The sequence below is a fragment of the Centruroides sculpturatus genome, unplaced genomic scaffold (assembly GCF_000671375.1).
Source record: "Centruroides sculpturatus isolate CEXI.00-Female unplaced genomic scaffold, Cexi_2.0 scaffold1395, whole genome shotgun sequence".
NCBI classification, from domain to species: Eukaryota; Metazoa; Arthropoda; class Arachnida; order Scorpiones; family Buthidae; genus Centruroides; species Centruroides sculpturatus.
Genome location: NW_019385622.1, coordinates 188,633 through 205,805, shown reverse-complemented (window position 1 = coordinate 205,805; position 17,173 = coordinate 188,633). Strand labels below are relative to the sequence as shown.

General features: G+C 27.4%; 1 protein-coding gene across 1 annotated transcript; it reads right to left on the bottom strand.

Moving 5' to 3' along the window:
- Positions 1–934: 934 nt before the first annotated feature.
- On the bottom strand, positions 935–4,337 carry LOC111640687 (pre-mRNA-splicing factor ATP-dependent RNA helicase PRP16-like). Its single transcript, XM_023386720.1, has 4 exons — positions 4,152–4,337; positions 3,931–4,074; positions 1,800–1,920; positions 935–1,103 (listed from the first exon to the last, which is right to left on the bottom strand). The coding sequence occupies exons 1-4, from the start codon at positions 4,249–4,251 to the stop codon at positions 950–952; spliced, it is 519 nt and encodes a 172-aa protein (XP_023242488.1). The 5' UTR covers positions 4,252–4,337; the 3' UTR covers positions 935–949.
- Between the last annotated feature and the right edge of the window lie 12,836 nt (positions 4,338–17,173).

The following is a 17,173-nucleotide window of genomic DNA, read 5'->3' as shown; positions in this document are numbered from 1 at the left end:
CAGCTCGGCTCGTTTTTCTTACAAGTTTATTATAATAAACATAAAAGTTTGTATAGTATATAGTATAATATATACTACAGTATACTTTTATAGTACTATAGTATAGTATATTATAATAAATATGAATTAGTACAATACTTTTATATCTCCTGCAGAGTAAAGAAATTCGTTATAATTCTTAATCATTATTCACTCAGTCAATATGTCTCTCAAATGAGATAAATTGANGAGGTTTTGAACTTTTTTTTTTCAGTCTTTGTTCTAACATTAACTTATGATAATCATTGCTGTACTTTTGCATAAAGTACTATGAGAATTTTTATTTATAGTTGTATTTAGCTATAATTAATTTCCCCTTTTTTACTTGCTTTAACTTAAGTTTTGAGAGGTTGTTTTGTTAGCTATCTCAATGCTTTCCAGCTTACTAGCTACTTTCAATAACTATATTAGTATTGAAATTACATTCCATAACATTTAATTATTATAATTATAAATAATAAATATAAATCAATGTTGTAATAAATAAATCAATTAAAATTCATTAATAATAAATTATTTGTGAATATAATATTTGTATATAGTGTCAAGTTGTGAATAAACTAGGCACAATTTATTTTCTATATGAATACAAGCTAAGAATTGAGTCAAAGTGTTAGTAAGTCAGTAATACTATTTTAAAGACCATCTATGACAATCACTTGCTGCTATTGTGGCAATACCATTACTACTGGCATAAAATCAAATAAACTTTCACATGCTCATGTTAGCAACATTGGATATTGTCACTTTAACACCACTGTATCAAAAAACAAAATCATGGACCTCCAATTTTCATTATATTTTTAATTTCCTTATCTCTTATTTTGTGAAATGATGAAGTTTACTTAAAATCAACCAATCAAATTTTGAGAACAAACTCTATTCTATAAGCGACATAGGAAAGAATTTGCTAATGCTCAATAGAGAGTAAGTTAATGTTTATAATTTTACCTTTCCTGCTGCTTTCTGATGGAGTAGCACCCATTTTCCTTCTATCATTTGCCCATGCATTATATTTATGAACAGGTGTAAATCTTGGGGTGTCCTCACCAGAATTTCTGAATCTAATCCATAACAAACAAATCATAATTTTTAAATTTATTTGCAAAATAAAAATTTATATACATTTATTTGTAAAATTAAGAAAAAGAAATTAGTCAATGGATACATTATTTTCACTTAATAAAAACATGATGATGATAATTATTTTAAATAAAAGATTCTAAATCACAATTAAGAATGAAAGAATTTCCAGAAAAACGTCTTTTATATATAAAATAATGTACTTAAATATCCAATCATAATATACATATATTTAGATTACGTAACGTTTCTGAATATTATCTCTTATTTTTATTTGTCTAGAAATAATCATGTTTATCTCACAAAAATTCAGTGCTCATTTAACAGAAACCATTGTTATAGCTATTGTTTCCCATTGGTTAGAGCCTCCATACTTTAATTCCTTAAAATGCAATTGCTTACTTTCATAACTGAATGCAATTTACATATTTATGTTTTTCCTTAATTTTTTATTTTTACTAAGATTTACTTCTTTATCATTTTTGAATTAACTCATAACCGAAAATCCATATTCGATGCATTTAGTTAATTAATAGAGAGAAATTATAACTATAAGCAAAAGATATTATTATTGACTTTACAGGATCTGTATAATTCATTCAATATAATTGAACAACTTATTTGCTTAATATAAAAACTGAATGTAAATATATGACATTTCAGTTCATATTATTTACCTTTTCTCTGAATAACTTATATGATCGTCATCTTTACGTGGATTAGGCGTGGGTAAATCCCAAGTTGAAAAGCGCGATGGAGTTGGATCATCATCATCCCAAGTACATCTGGATGGTGTATCTGTAAATTAAAAATAGTTTTAGTATATTTAAATATTTCACTTAATGGTTTTTACAAATATATCTTACTTAAAAAACAACGAATAAATCATAATAGATATCAAAAGAATTCATTTATCATCTATATTTTTATGAGATTTGTTACATTTTATTTTTGATATAACAGGCTATTTAAGCCTACTAAATCAAATCAACAATTATATACAGGCAAGTGGCCTTCAAATAGCTACATGTTAATTTTCATTAAGAATTAATCAATTAAGAGTTAAATACAGAGTCCTCTGCTTGTGCCATACTTGACAAAGTATGTCACAAGCAGAGGAATCTGTAGTTAAATGGAATGAGGTGACTATCCTCAGGGCCATCTGTTCCCATCGTTAGCAATAAACAAAGAAACCATTGAAATCTATAAAAGTAATTTAAAGGATGGTTGTATCAATGCCAGAGATTAAATGGACTAGCTTCTGCATGGAAATTCTACATAGAAGAAAAATTAAAAATTCTTAGTCTGTACCTGCCCTTATAATTGGATGCATTTTTATGTATTTTATTTTATTTATTTTACTATATTATTTATATCAGTGGTTCTCAACTTTTTTACCCATGGACCCTTTTTCCTCTTAATTTTTTTGTGGACCACCATAGACATTGCACAGAAAAAAAACTTATACTTTTCAATAATAAAAAAAGTAAGGAAAACATTCAGAAATGTCACTGACAAGTGACATAATGCTGATGGTATAAGATTCTCCTAACAAACCCTGGCTTTATAATCTCTTTGACCTTTGTCAATGAGATGTATATGTCCTATACATATTTGATATTTTAAATAATTTATATTTTAACACTTATGCAAGAAATGAGTAATAAAGAAATTGACAATATATATACTGTAGAAATTTAATTCTCAGTAAAGCAATTATTCTGAAATAGAATTCTCCTATAGACCACTAAAATATCACCATGACCCTTGTATTTTTTTGTTGACCCCCCACATAATGTTACATGGATCCCAGTTGAGAACCACTGATTTATATCGTTATTGTTTTAGTTTATTTTATATAGTTTATTTTATTTATTTGTTAATTTATCTAATATTTTCATTTTAAATTTAAATGTTTGGAAGTTCTGTCATTAGAATGTTAAATTTTTAAAAATACATTTGAATTCAGTTACACCTGAAGATTGCATATTCTATTAGGTTGAAAACGTTAGTGTTTCATTTTAATAAACATTTCTCAGCAATGAGAGGCATTTGATGATTCATTAAGTGCATAAGATTTTATTTGCTGTCACATACATTTTATAAGAAAAATCAAACTAGAGAGACATTATTTTTATTGAAACTGAGAAAAAAATATTATAATTGAAATAAGAAGCATTCTTAAATATTTATGTTAAAAAAAGCAGACAAAAAAAAAATAGACTTTTTTAAGCCAAAACTTATTTTACTTTAAATGCTTCCAACTTTATTTTCCAAATTTCCAAATGAAATATTTTCTTGCTGATGAAAGCCATTTTTTAGTTTTAAATGTATCAGAAACATTGCTATTTGAAACAGATGTTTTGTCATCCTTGGAAGTGCATTACAATTGCCTTCAGATATTGTATCTTGCGATAATGACAATCTGAAGATGATAGTTACTAAAATAAGTCAACATTTATCAATATAAAAAAGTAAGGTACTCTCATCTGGCATTCAAAAGTTTAGTATATAAAATTTAAACTTTGTTAAATAGGAACACTTTTAAATGTAAAAAAGACATTCTCAGTATTTCACAAAAAATTCATAATATAAAACTTTAATATCGAAGTTTGATTGTATACAGTCACTTATGTAAAAAAGTAGAAAAATACAGAAACTATTGAAATACCATTCTAATGTAATTAGTGTGATGTATAAATATAAGAAATAATAAGATATTAAAAAATAAGTTGAGAAATTTATATGAATTATAAATATTAGCTTGTTCACATTTGCAATGTACTTCCTTTATTTAAATGAAATTACCTTTAAGTTGTATACTGGGAGTAGGAGGTTCCTCTCTTCTTCTCGGACTTTCATCCCAGTAACGACTTGATCTTTCTCCATATCTTTCTGATCTTGGCGATCTCTCTCTTTCTCTCCCTTTGTGATATCTAGATTCTCCCTCTTCTATAACAAAATATAACAACAACAATCTCAAATTCATGAAAATTAAATACAGATATTAATTAAAATGCATTTTCTACCTTTATATCTGTTTTTATTAGAATCTCTAGTCTTGTCTTTTTTAGAAGATGCATATACTCCTCTTTCTCGATCTCTATCTTGACGCTGATGCAATCTCATCTGATACTCTTTGCTGACCCCACCTGGATGAGAAGGTGTCTCAATTCTTGAAGATCGGTAATGCCTACAATATTATAAATTATAATAATTAATTTTGTTAACACTTAAAAACAAAACTTAATGATGATAATTTATTTTACTGACTAATTATCTGAGCACTGTAAATAGCTGTTGCTAGAACTTATCACACACTATTGAGAAATCACTCAGTGATTGATAAACATTTATTTATTTGTAACTATAGTATACATTTTGACCCAAAGAAGCAGTTGTTTTTTGCTAGGTGAGTGTTTTTAATGTGGTGTTTTCGTGTATACATGTCATTACCTCTTTGAACATGACAACTTATCTGCTTTTTCTGTTTACAGGTGTCTGGAGATGGATAAGTGTTGCACATCCCTGGGACTTGGTCCATGTACACGGTCACCTCACCACCATGCAGTATATCGAGATCTTAGATCAGGTATTACTGCCGACGGTAAGGGCCATCTAGGGCAATGAGCATTTTTTTCTTCATTCCTGACTGCTCCCCTGTGTGCACAGCACGCATTGTCTCTCAGTGGCTGGCAGACCATCCACAGATAATGGATTTGGGATAGCCGGGGAGAGGTGCAGACCTCAACCCAATAAAACATCTTTGGGTTACACTCTGCCGCAACCCCATTCAGGCAGCCAATCCCAACGAACTTTGGGACATCATCTCTGTTCATTGGGAGAAGCTTCGCGAAAGCATGCTTTCTCACATTCTTGTGGCAAGCATACCTGAGCAACTGAATGAGGTCGTGGAAAGAGTTGGGTTGTGGTCGAGGTTCTAAACCTCTCCCCTCCATCTGCATTTTTTTGTTTTGTGTTAGCAGATGCTAACACTGTTTTTTTTTTTTTTGTTTTTTGAACAGGTTTTTAACACCGTTACGATGGTCTGTTAATGAATCATCAAAATGTTGCTTAATTTCTATGTTCTGTTAATGATTCATCCATATTGTGATTAACTGCTATGCTCTGTTAATGAATTGTAATTTGAATTATAAATGTGTGTTTACTCATTTCTAATCTGTGTGTTTTTCTAATAAGTAACAAAAACGTTGCACAATTAAACGTTATAACAGTTATTATAACTGTTACTTGACAGTAACGTGCATTGCTGGCAGATTGGTCGTTTAGATATATATTTGTTATCTCTGATTTGTACTTCTGATATAGGTCAATAATGATTCATGGCCAATACACTTTATGGAGGGTGTGACCAACAAGAATGCCCAATCAAGCAAGTAGAACAACATGTGACTAACACCTTTTAACAAATCATGTTCAAGGAAATTTACCAATGTTTTATTGAATAATAACAAACCAATACATGTCGTGTTTTGTCTCTCAACTTGCAAAATGTAATCAGTAAGTAATACAGTGGTGAGTTTGCAAAAAGGGGAGTACGTTGAAAATGGTTCCTGAATGGCATCTTTCCCGGATAAACAACTTTAGAGGCAACTTCATGTCTGCAATGATGACTTTCCCGTAGAAATTCTACGGAAAGCTGCCATTCGTAGATTAGGTCACATTAGCTTTAAAAAATAATTAAAAACATATAAAAGGAAAATAAATGATATAAAAATAGTTATTACATAAGTAGTATAGAATTAAACGAATGATATAGCATGTGATATGTGAATATTTACAAAATATAAAAGGTCGATTCGAATATAATATGAATATATGATCGATATAATGAAAACATAATTGAGTACAAAAAGATCTGTTTGTAAACTGGCAATATATTTTATTAATATAAATATATATATATAATGATGAAGAAGAGATATGAAAACATTTCTACGAACTTGAACTCTGTATAATCAATAAATATTTTATGAAACAACGAAATGTGCATTGCAATTTTAATTCGTAACTTTATACAAGTGTATTATAAACAGATGTATAAAAAACTGATTGTTAAATAAAAATATGCATTAAAATCTTAATAAATTTTTCTGTCAGATAATCAATAACTTCTTTTTACAACTTCAAAATCTAATATTTACAGTCAGTAGTTTACATCCGTCCACAGGGAAGGCGTTAACTGTAGTGAATTATCCGTTGATTGTTAGCTCTTAGAAGAAATACAATTCATTGGGGACTTTATCTTGGATTTTCATTAACAAATGTTGGATCCTTTCTTGTAATCAAATACTTTTAGGTAATCTTTTGAAATCAATCATTGTATAAATCGATTCGAATTTTTTAAAATTTTTATGCTGGCTTATATTAAGATAAATTCCAAATTTGAGCACGATTATATAGAAAATTTAGATTCTATATATTAGAGTTACTAAATAGTTAAAATACTATAGGGTGAATCGAGAGCAATCTATAAATATTCTATATATCGTGATGAAAATATGAATTTATCCATAGCAGAAAACGCATCAAAAAACTCTAGTGGATGGATGACCGAAGCCTTTAGCTAAAAAGGTAAGATTGACTGACGTATTTCGATAGCATATTTACCTTGATAAAAACCTCTACCGACAACAAGTAAAACGGCTGCTATGTTGGAACTCTGCTTCCATCGATAGAGCTTCTAAAAGATTGAAGTTTTCTATGTCAGAACTGTGAAACCAATATAGTAAACAGATATAAGCTTGCAGATGCAAGACATCGAATGTTGAAATGTTTTTTTTCCACGTGAAAAATATGGGAAATAGTGGCTAATATTCTTTTCACCTTGTTGGATTCTTTATTCTGTTTTTTCGTAATTGTAATATGAGTACGAAAATAAAATTGAAAACATTCAATAAAATAATTTAAAATGTAACAAATAGTAAATTGAAATTTTATAAAATTTAAATAATCAAAAAAAATTTAAATTTTCTAAGAATAATATTTTTATAATATCATCGATTGTCGACAACATTCCATCCGGAAATTCGACGATTCTTCGGTTTCGTTCCGGAAATAGCAGCATTTCTGGTATTGATAGAACACTAANCGATAATATTTTGTTTGTATTAATTTAAATATCCATTAAATTTATTCAGTTAATGTAAATAATATTTTAAATAAAAAAAAATTAAAATAAAATTCTACGTAATTAAGGAAAGCAGCGCCTTGATAATGCTCTAACAAGTTGAGATGAAACGTTAAAACAGAAAGTCATATTTGTAACCCTCGAGGCTTTTTTGAAGTAGCCATTAAAGCTAAAGAAACATCAACGTAAGATGCTCAGGAAATGCCAGACTATAAAGGAATTATCCGGTGCAGTTCCTGCTTAAAATTATCACCTAGAATAACTAAGAGACAATCGATAGCGTTATCTATTGTAAAACAGATAAAAGGATAACCGATCGAAATAAATTAGATCATTTTCGATGGAGTAAACACCAAACGCGAAATTACCATAAAGTATTAGCCACTTAATGGAATTTAGCAAATTTCTTAACCATTTAAGTTCTTTGCAAGCGCTATTAAAGTGGAAAGTAATAAACAGTTTTTTTTTGTTTTTTTTTTGCATTTATTCAACGTTCGCTTCCTTTGATAATGATATAAAAAAGACCTTAAATAAAAAAAAAAATAACTACATCAACAGTGATGTTTCATGGACAACATCGTTTGACTTTTTTTTATCACCTCTTGAATTCAACTCACGTCTAATGTCTGGTTTTCTCTTGCCTGTAGCAAACTGAAGTGTCTAGAAAATGGTCGTTTTGACATCTTGAAAATCTGTCCTCGTACTAAGATTCCGTGCTGGATTTCGGTTAAAGATATTTCTCTTTCATCCTGACAGATTAATTAAAGTCGTGGAGGAAAAAAAAGTTTATGAAGAACTGACAATACTTATCATAGACATAGTTAATTTAGTGTTATCGTCGGCTGGTTTCGATAAAATTGATTAAGTTTTGGAAATGTTTTCTACATAATTATTATCGATTTAGGATAATGAAAGTAGCTATATCAAGAGTTTAAGTTATAACTATTGCTATTCATTAATTTATGTTTATTATAAAGATGGCTTCATTTATGGCGAATTGCTAGCATAAAGTAAATCCTTCTACTGGAAATAATAGCGAATATCCGGTATAATATGGCCCTAACTGTAGAAATGAAGTAGTATTGATATAAAACGGATTTGTTTGTAAGAAACAAAGCAGATATTAACAGATTTTTCTTTTATATTCGTTAATTTTATAAAAATTTAAGAAATTACGAATACATAAATTCAGAAAATGAAACCTCCAATGTATTAATATAAACTATTAATAAGGAAAAAAAACAGAAATTAAAGAAAAAAATAGTGTAGTGTACATTTTCATACGTGTATTTATTATTACAATTGTATAATTGAGTTCTACTAAATATACAAACAATAATACCCTACTTGCAAGATTTATATTTAGGATCTGTTGTTTTTTATTAGATCGATATTCTGTTATAAATAAACACATGACACGATTAAAATTAAGCATTTTCAAGAGTAAATTAAGAGTCTCATTAAAAGATAAGTCGTTACAACATTTTCATGTTATCAGAGAACAGCGGTTCTATCACTCAAGCTCAAATACATTATTCTTCCTTCCTATCTGAATTCTGATTTTCATTTTGGATAAGCAAACAATTACATTGTTGAAGCTATTTCTTTATTAGTAAAAATGTTAATTTTTAAGTTAATAAACGTATTTTGTCATTTTAGAGTTAATTTTTTTCTAATGATTAGAAGTAAAAAGTACTTGGTGGTATATTATAAATTTGATATTAAATTAATGCGTATTTAAGTTTTATAAATACTAATAGAAAATAATTATCATTGGTAAATTTACATTTAAAAATGAATAAAAGTATTATTAATATAAAATAGTGTTTTAAAAAATAATTGTAATTATATGAATACAAAGCTGATGTGTTAATAATACGTTATAGCAAAACTATAAGTGATATTTTATGGACATTAATACAGCTTTTACAACATAAAATATATCCCAACTGTAGAAAACGTTATTGATCCGTACTGAAAATATACTAAACATACAATTGAAACCATGAAGAAATGTTCTAGAAAAGATTTTAAAGCTCTATTCTAGATTTTTTCTCTCGATATATAGTATTTTCTAAATGGATTCTCTTAAAATCCTTTAGAAATATATTTTTCTCAAAATTTTAGAAAATGCAGTATTTTTCATTACACCATTAAATATTTTAACCTTATTTTTATGGTACCGAGAGAGGTTATTATTTAAATAACGCAGTTCAATCACATAGCAATTATGTCTTAAGTGATTAACTAAAGTTAATAATTTTGATTAAAATATTCATAAATTTCTCCAAAATTCGTTATTATATTCATTTCGAATTTTTATAGAGTAATTACACATACTGTATAAATTATTTATACAGTAATAAGCAAAGAAAAGAATCGGGAATATAGCTGTTTCTGCAGCGATGAACACACTGATGTCAGCATTAACGCCACATTAACCTTCATCAACCGGGACAGAATCGCGAATTTGAGTTTGTTGACATTTAAGAAAGCGAATAAAATGTTCAATGCCACTTTAAAAATTGTTATCGATTTATTGCTAATTGATTAATAGATATTCGCATTAAAATTTCAGACATATTCGAATGGCTTACATAGAAATATCTAAAACTTATTGAAAACGTTGACAGCTGCATTGACCATAACGTCATCCTCTTCCTGTTATCAGCATTCTTAACGGGAAAGTTCCCGTTTAGTAATATATATGCAGATATTTTCTTCACTTTATACTAACTGCCTATTCAATATCTTCTTCAATACTAATGAGGAACTCGGGAATTTATATGTCCCATATATATATTTAAATCTATTATTCTAAGGCGGCATAATTCTCGGCAGATAAGTTGAAGAAATTCGTTAATAAAGTATGAAATTATAATAATTATGTTTGCTCGAAATCGGTTTATCGTTATTTAAATTTTATTATGAAGCCTGCCAAAGAATATTTTTGACATTGGATCTAAGAAATTACCTTTAAAATCAAGAAATTAATTTAATGTTCCGCTAGAGACGTTAATGGCATTTTTACTTGGATGAATAGGGAGCATTAAAGGAATTAGGGAATCTTATGAGTTGTTGCATTTTTTTATTATTATTAAATAATTCACAAAGCTGCAAGCAGTTTTTTAAAATTTAATAATCCTACTATATTTACTTGCATTTTGTCAAAGGTTATTTCCTGAAATTAATTATGAATTTTCAAAATTTGCATCGCGAATTTGATAAATTGAAAAGAATTTTGACGAATAAGAAAAGAATTAAGATATAGGGAAAAAAGACATTAAAATGGATTAGTTCTCTAATTCGAATAAAAATTTTTAATTACTGATTAATGGAATAATAAAATTTACATTCGATTCTACAATTGTATATGAACAAGAAATCGATTTTCAATCATGCAGATAATAATTAATGTAAATGGTGCTTAGGAACTCTTACGAAAGAATTAGCAGATTCCAGAAGTTCGTGTAAATAAGTTCTTATATAAATTATATTAAATAATACAAATAAATAATTACAATAGGCCTAAATGATTTAAATTATAATATTATAGATTGATTAGTGTTACAAAAATATCATCAAATAAATACGTAGATCTAGTCGGCACTTTATTTAGCTTGTAAATGCTGTAGTATATTTCTTTTCTTCTATTTTGTTCAATCGAAAAAGTGCTTTTAGTTATTAGATTTCGCTTCAATCCAAGTCATTATTAGACTAAAGCTAAGCCTGATAATTCTACAAAAAATGCAAAATTCTGGGTATCAAAATCATCACCGTCACATCTGGTGAAAAATCTCTGTATCTTTCTCCTTTGCAAAGGGTGCGCAACACCTTTTCGTTAATTCAATGCGCACCTATGGCGCATGTACTGTACCTTCATCGGCTTCAGCTATAGGAATAAAATCAACTTCTCTAAGTTTATCGCCATATTTTTCTTCTTAATGGACACAAACACAATAGCAAAATGTTTAGAAGAGTTCATAATGTAATTTAGTAAACTCAGCTAAATAACTGGACAAAAAAAGAACTACATTCTATTCGGTTGTAGATTACGATGCTCACTCAACTCGAATATATTTTAACTTTGATCTTAAATTAAAAACTAGAGATTTCAATTATTATTAATTTAAATTATCTTTAGACAGAAGGTATTTGTATTTTTTTTTTTTTTTTGGTGAAAATATGAAGAAAATACATACGAAACTCTTCCAAAGTTTTATAAGTAAGCTAGGTTAATAGATTTTAATTTCCAGTAAAGTACGAGGAATCACTCCAGAGAGAAAGAGAGAGAGAGATATTGACTGATAATACTTTCAGCAAATGACTTCAAAACAGTGCTTTAAGTGAGTGTATCTGATACGTTGCAACGATTGCGAGTATCCTACTTCATTTTATTACGTGGAGCCTTCTGTATAAATAAAATATATTTGAAAAGATTTGTTGTTAATGTTAATTCGTCTTCCTAAAATAAAATATAGAATTCAGTACGTGAATTATATCTATCTAGGTAGCAGCATAGTATGTAATTTACGATTGTTCTATTAATTACTATAATAAATTACATTAAAAAGATTTTTACTAAGATTGCCAATTTAATAGAAGGATTAGTATAACAAATGAACATAATTACAATATAACAAATGATATAGATTAATGGTAGATAGCTTTTAATAATAGAAAATAAACCGTAAATATGAAGAAAAAAAAACCAATTTCAGTAAAAAGTTGTAGCAGAAAAGAGATGGTTTACTGGCAAAAAAAATTCCCAAGTGGATTGATAAATACTTTTTAAAAACGTAATTTCTGGCTATCGAAAACGGCAGTGAAAAGAGATGAAGGAATTGGATGCATTTTTCACATTTAAAGAATGTTATCAGGGTAATGGAGCTAAAGTGAACCGAAAGATGCGTGAGTTATCGATATTTGTTTGCAGCATCTTATTGCATTTTCTGTGAGACAGTAATAAAATGTCATTCTGTCGATATTTAGAATAGATAATTTATGTAAATTGCAGTTTAAGATTTCAATCAATTAATATTAAAGAAAAATATGAAGAACAAAAGCAATTTCATCATTCTTAATTGATGCTCCTCCATCTTTATATAAATGACAACAAGATTGTAGATAATATATCGATACTTACAAAATATTTAGAAAAATGTTCAAATTCCCGTATAACTAATATTGATCTATTGTTATATCGAGAAACCATATCTGAACTTCTCTCGTGTCTTTAGCTTTGTTTCAACATTTTACATCGATCATGTTGAGTACTGTAGCGCTGCTTGATCGATGTAAAACGTAAATACTGTTGCTTAAATTCCTATACAAAGGAAAAAAAATACAATAAATCTAAATTCTTTCATCAGAAGTTTTACTGTATTTACGTGACACATTGTTCTAGAGCAATATACAATATAAAATACCTTTAGATACAGTACCCATAGGATTTTTAAGCTATTGTACACAAATTAATACTAAATAATTGTTTAACGAATTCTTATATATTTTTAATCTATATTTTACAGTAGAAAGGAATAAAAATATATGATTTAAGCCATTCTCATCCAAGATATAAAAATTTAGCAGCATATTAATTAAATTATTCTCTATAACCGATAATTAGAACTAGAAATGAAGTGAATCATTGAAAGATGTACTCTACAGCACAATATAATTGCTATGTAAATTAAACATACTTCTCGCTATTACAAATCTAATACTATGCCATCAATGATATGATAATAGACTTAATGGTAGCGATCTGAATATAAACCGACTATATATTTGATGTTATACAGTTCTATATATACACCTACATACTTGAATGCGAGTTAAACTAATATAAGTTACAAACTGAAATTTTCTTTCATAATATACGAAATTACACTTTTATGAAACATTCCATAAAACATTAGATCCTCATATAGGTAAATTTATTCCTAAATTTCGTATTATAATATTTAAATTCCCATTTTGAGAAGAGTAAATTAGTTTCAAGTTTTATTGAATGTTGCAATATGAGCTCCGTTAACATTATTAAATGAAACATTTACAGATATTTCACTTAATTCTAATTAGTGTAAATAAATGTGACACCAGTTATATAGATAATACGCAGAAATTGATGATAATAAATACTGTATTATTAAATGACCGGAGTCAAATAGCATTAATTGGAGATACAATAAGCAATTGAATTGATAATGATATTTAGCGATTATCACGTCATTTAACTCAATTACGATAAAAATGTTTAAAATTAATATTTTTCTAATATATTTACTAAGAGATATTCGTATTAACATCATTAATTAATCGTATTTAAGGATAAATATTCCATATAAAATATGTTAAAAATACTTAATTCATTACAGAGAATTAAATCTAAACAATGTTGGGTAATTGTAATACACGATTATTTTAAATTAAAAATAAAAAGTAAATAGATTCAAACACTTTAACGCCCCAATTCATTTAAATGCGATAATTACAAAAAGAATTATTATTTTTGAACAGTAAACATTCTAATTTAATTAATTTTACAAAAAAATCAACAGTTTAGTAGAAAAACATCGATAAAGATCTAAATTCGATTAAATAGCATTGAAGAAATTCTTTATGACATTAATAATTTCGATATTTTTTTGAAAAAAATATCTTTTAATGAGAAATCTTTCACATATGCACGTTTATTGGATTGATGATAATGAATATATTCGTTAAATTAAAATGAATAAAAATGGAGAAAGTAATTGATAAAACGATAATAATTAAAACAGTTTATACTAGAGAATACAATAAATAAACTGAACAAAGTTAAAAATAGCAAATCGCTATTAAACAAATCAAGAAGAGATTTGATGAAACAATAACAATTAACTGGTTTATTTAGAAATAATTAACAAGAAGATAATCTGTTAGTGCTATCAATTATTGTACTTGTTTATATTTGATTATGCATAAGTTATTAGCCATAAATTTGAAGAATTTATTATTAAGTTATGCTGTCTGCTCGTTTGTTTTCGTTATATTATCTATTTTATTTACTGTAAGATCTATTTCAAATGAAGAGCATTTTAAACATACAAAATTCGTATAGGCCAATAATACCAATAATTAAAAAAAAAAATGAAAGCGCTAAATCATATTTCTAGAAATTGAATAAAATTATTCTGAGAGCAGAATCGAATTATAATATTTTGCTAATTACCATTACAATTAATTACTGATTTGGAAATCAACTAATTAAAACTAATTAAATAGTTTTCAAATTGCTCAACAATTTGTGCAAATTGATTGAAAATTTAATTTATTCGATTTCGTTCTGTTCAGTTTTACATAATTTATTTAGAAGTTTAAAAAAATTTTTATAAAAAAAATTTGATTTCATTTACTTTATTTTCACAAAAATCTCACAAACGGTTCAAACCGTACCAATTAATTATCATTATTTATATTATTATTATTCTAAGCTTTTTAATTGAATTTCTACTGTTTGTTTTAGAATAATAATTTATCAATCAGGATTAATTAATAGGAAAATATTATTTGTATGCTGCTTCATTGCTAAAGAAAACGAAGTAAAGCTTTTAAGGAAGTCCACGTGAAATATAAGAGGATTTAGAATGTAATCTTAAGTTTCATTATCACATTTGATTGGTAGAATCAGATTTGTCCTTTGTACCCCCCATTTGTTAACCTTCTTCTTCAATTCTTGGCATTATTTGAACGTACTCAACATCTTCAGAGCATTAAGAGGTACTAAGAGGTTACTAGAAAAGAATGATCAGAAAAAGTTTACTAAATCTTGTTATCAGTAATGTAACTGTAGAACAAAACTAAAGCTCTAAATTCATCCGATTCTAGAAAACTTCAGCGTTATTATCGAGTTAAAAGTTGCGACTTTTGAGATTGATTAAATCAGATGCTGAATATACTTGTTTATAGTAAAGAGAAAATATGTATATGTATATATATTATTAAATACTTTCTCTCAATAAATACAGTAAAAAATACATATATATATATATATATATTGCCGAGATTAAATTTTAAAGAGATATATTTTAATAAAAGCTGGATCTCGCTTTAAAATATAACAAATTTGATCGGGTCAGACTTCAGAAAGCTCTTACATGTCTTACTTATCGATTATTTCATCAGCAGTTGGGTTATGTTGAACCACGCTCCATAGAATCCTGCAACAGCTGAATTGAGATAGGAGCATTCTATACAATTCACAGCTTTATTCTTGTAAGTCATAATATTACAAAGAATACAACAGTCTTGTGAGATGCTGCGATTATTATGTAATACATTTTTGATATCTTTACGATTATTAAAAATATTTTAGCTGACTTATAATGTATATATATATCTTTATAAACTGTGACATATATAAATTGGGAACATTTTCCTTTTAGTTTCGAGAAGCTAGAGGCGATCATTACAGACAATTTTTAAGACAATGATAGAACTCCAGGGTATATTATCATTCTAATTTGACACTTGTCTTTTTTTTATATCCGTACAGGGAATATTCTGTTTTGATATTCTCTCCAGAGTTTACCTGTTCTGTTTGCCAAGTAATTCTTTGTTTATGCAAATGTTTAATTCGTGCAAATGATCACCTTAATGTTGGAGTAAAATTTATTACCCCGAATGAATGGGCGGAACATGACTAGAGTTTTCAACCACCATTATCATTCTGGATTAAAAACAAAAAAGGGGTATTATATTAAACACGTCTCTCGAGAATAATTAAATCAAAAATTTACACATTTACATTTATTTTTGCAAATAGTTTTAAAGTTTTAGCACATCGTAATTATTAAAGTTCATGTTTTATTATTTTTATATGTACGAGTAGAAGCTAAACCAGGTGAACTAATTATGGCGTTAGAAAATAATTAAATATTAAATGTTAATTTATTAAATTATTCCTAATATATGTCTATTTAGATTATACATACGCGTAATATTAAAATGCGGAATAAACTAGTAAAATTCAGTCTTTAATTCCCGGATAAAAGTGTCATGTTACTAAAGATTTTCTTAAGGTTAGATTTTCGAGATCAGAAATTCTAGTCTGTTTTAGGAGTGTTGTAACTAAGAAATAAGAAATTCTATCGTCAGTCTTCTGGATAACAAATTGATCAATTTATTATCATTCTGTGCTAAGATGAATTTTTTTCCAAAGACAAGAACCATACAGCAATTTTGCCGAATTACTTTTCTTTTCTGTAGTGCCACTCCTTACAAAATGCATTTCGGACTCAGTCACTCATCAATTGCATAGCGGCTTCTTACAATACACTTTTTCATTTAGGCAAGAATCCCATTCATATACATTAAAAATACGAACATGGGTAATATAACGAAGTCCAAAACTTAAATGTATTTTTATAAACTTTTTTAACTTTTCATAAAAACTATTTAAAACACTAAGAGCATTGTGATTTGACACATCAGTATTATTATTTGGTAAAAAAATAGATTATTAAGTTCGTATAATAAAAAAATTCATACAATCGATAGTAAGTTTTCTTTACTGCATTCATACAATCGGCGCCTAAATATCTTTGATCTCCTTTATATAGAGTTAGTTACATTACAAACAAAGCGGAAATCCGAATTTTGTCGATCGATCTTACTATCAAATGTTCACAATTGGATCTAAACATTATTTACGAACTATACAACAAATTTACCGGCAATTTTTTTTCCTATTGACTATTTTATTTATTAGTAGATAAGGTTTGCTATCTATGATATGAAGTAAACAAACTAAAACATCACTTTTCAAACGCAGCTGATGGAATCGTACATGCGAAAACCTCTCCAATTTTCTACGGAAAAAAAATATTTCAATTCCCATGAAAAGATTTCAATTTT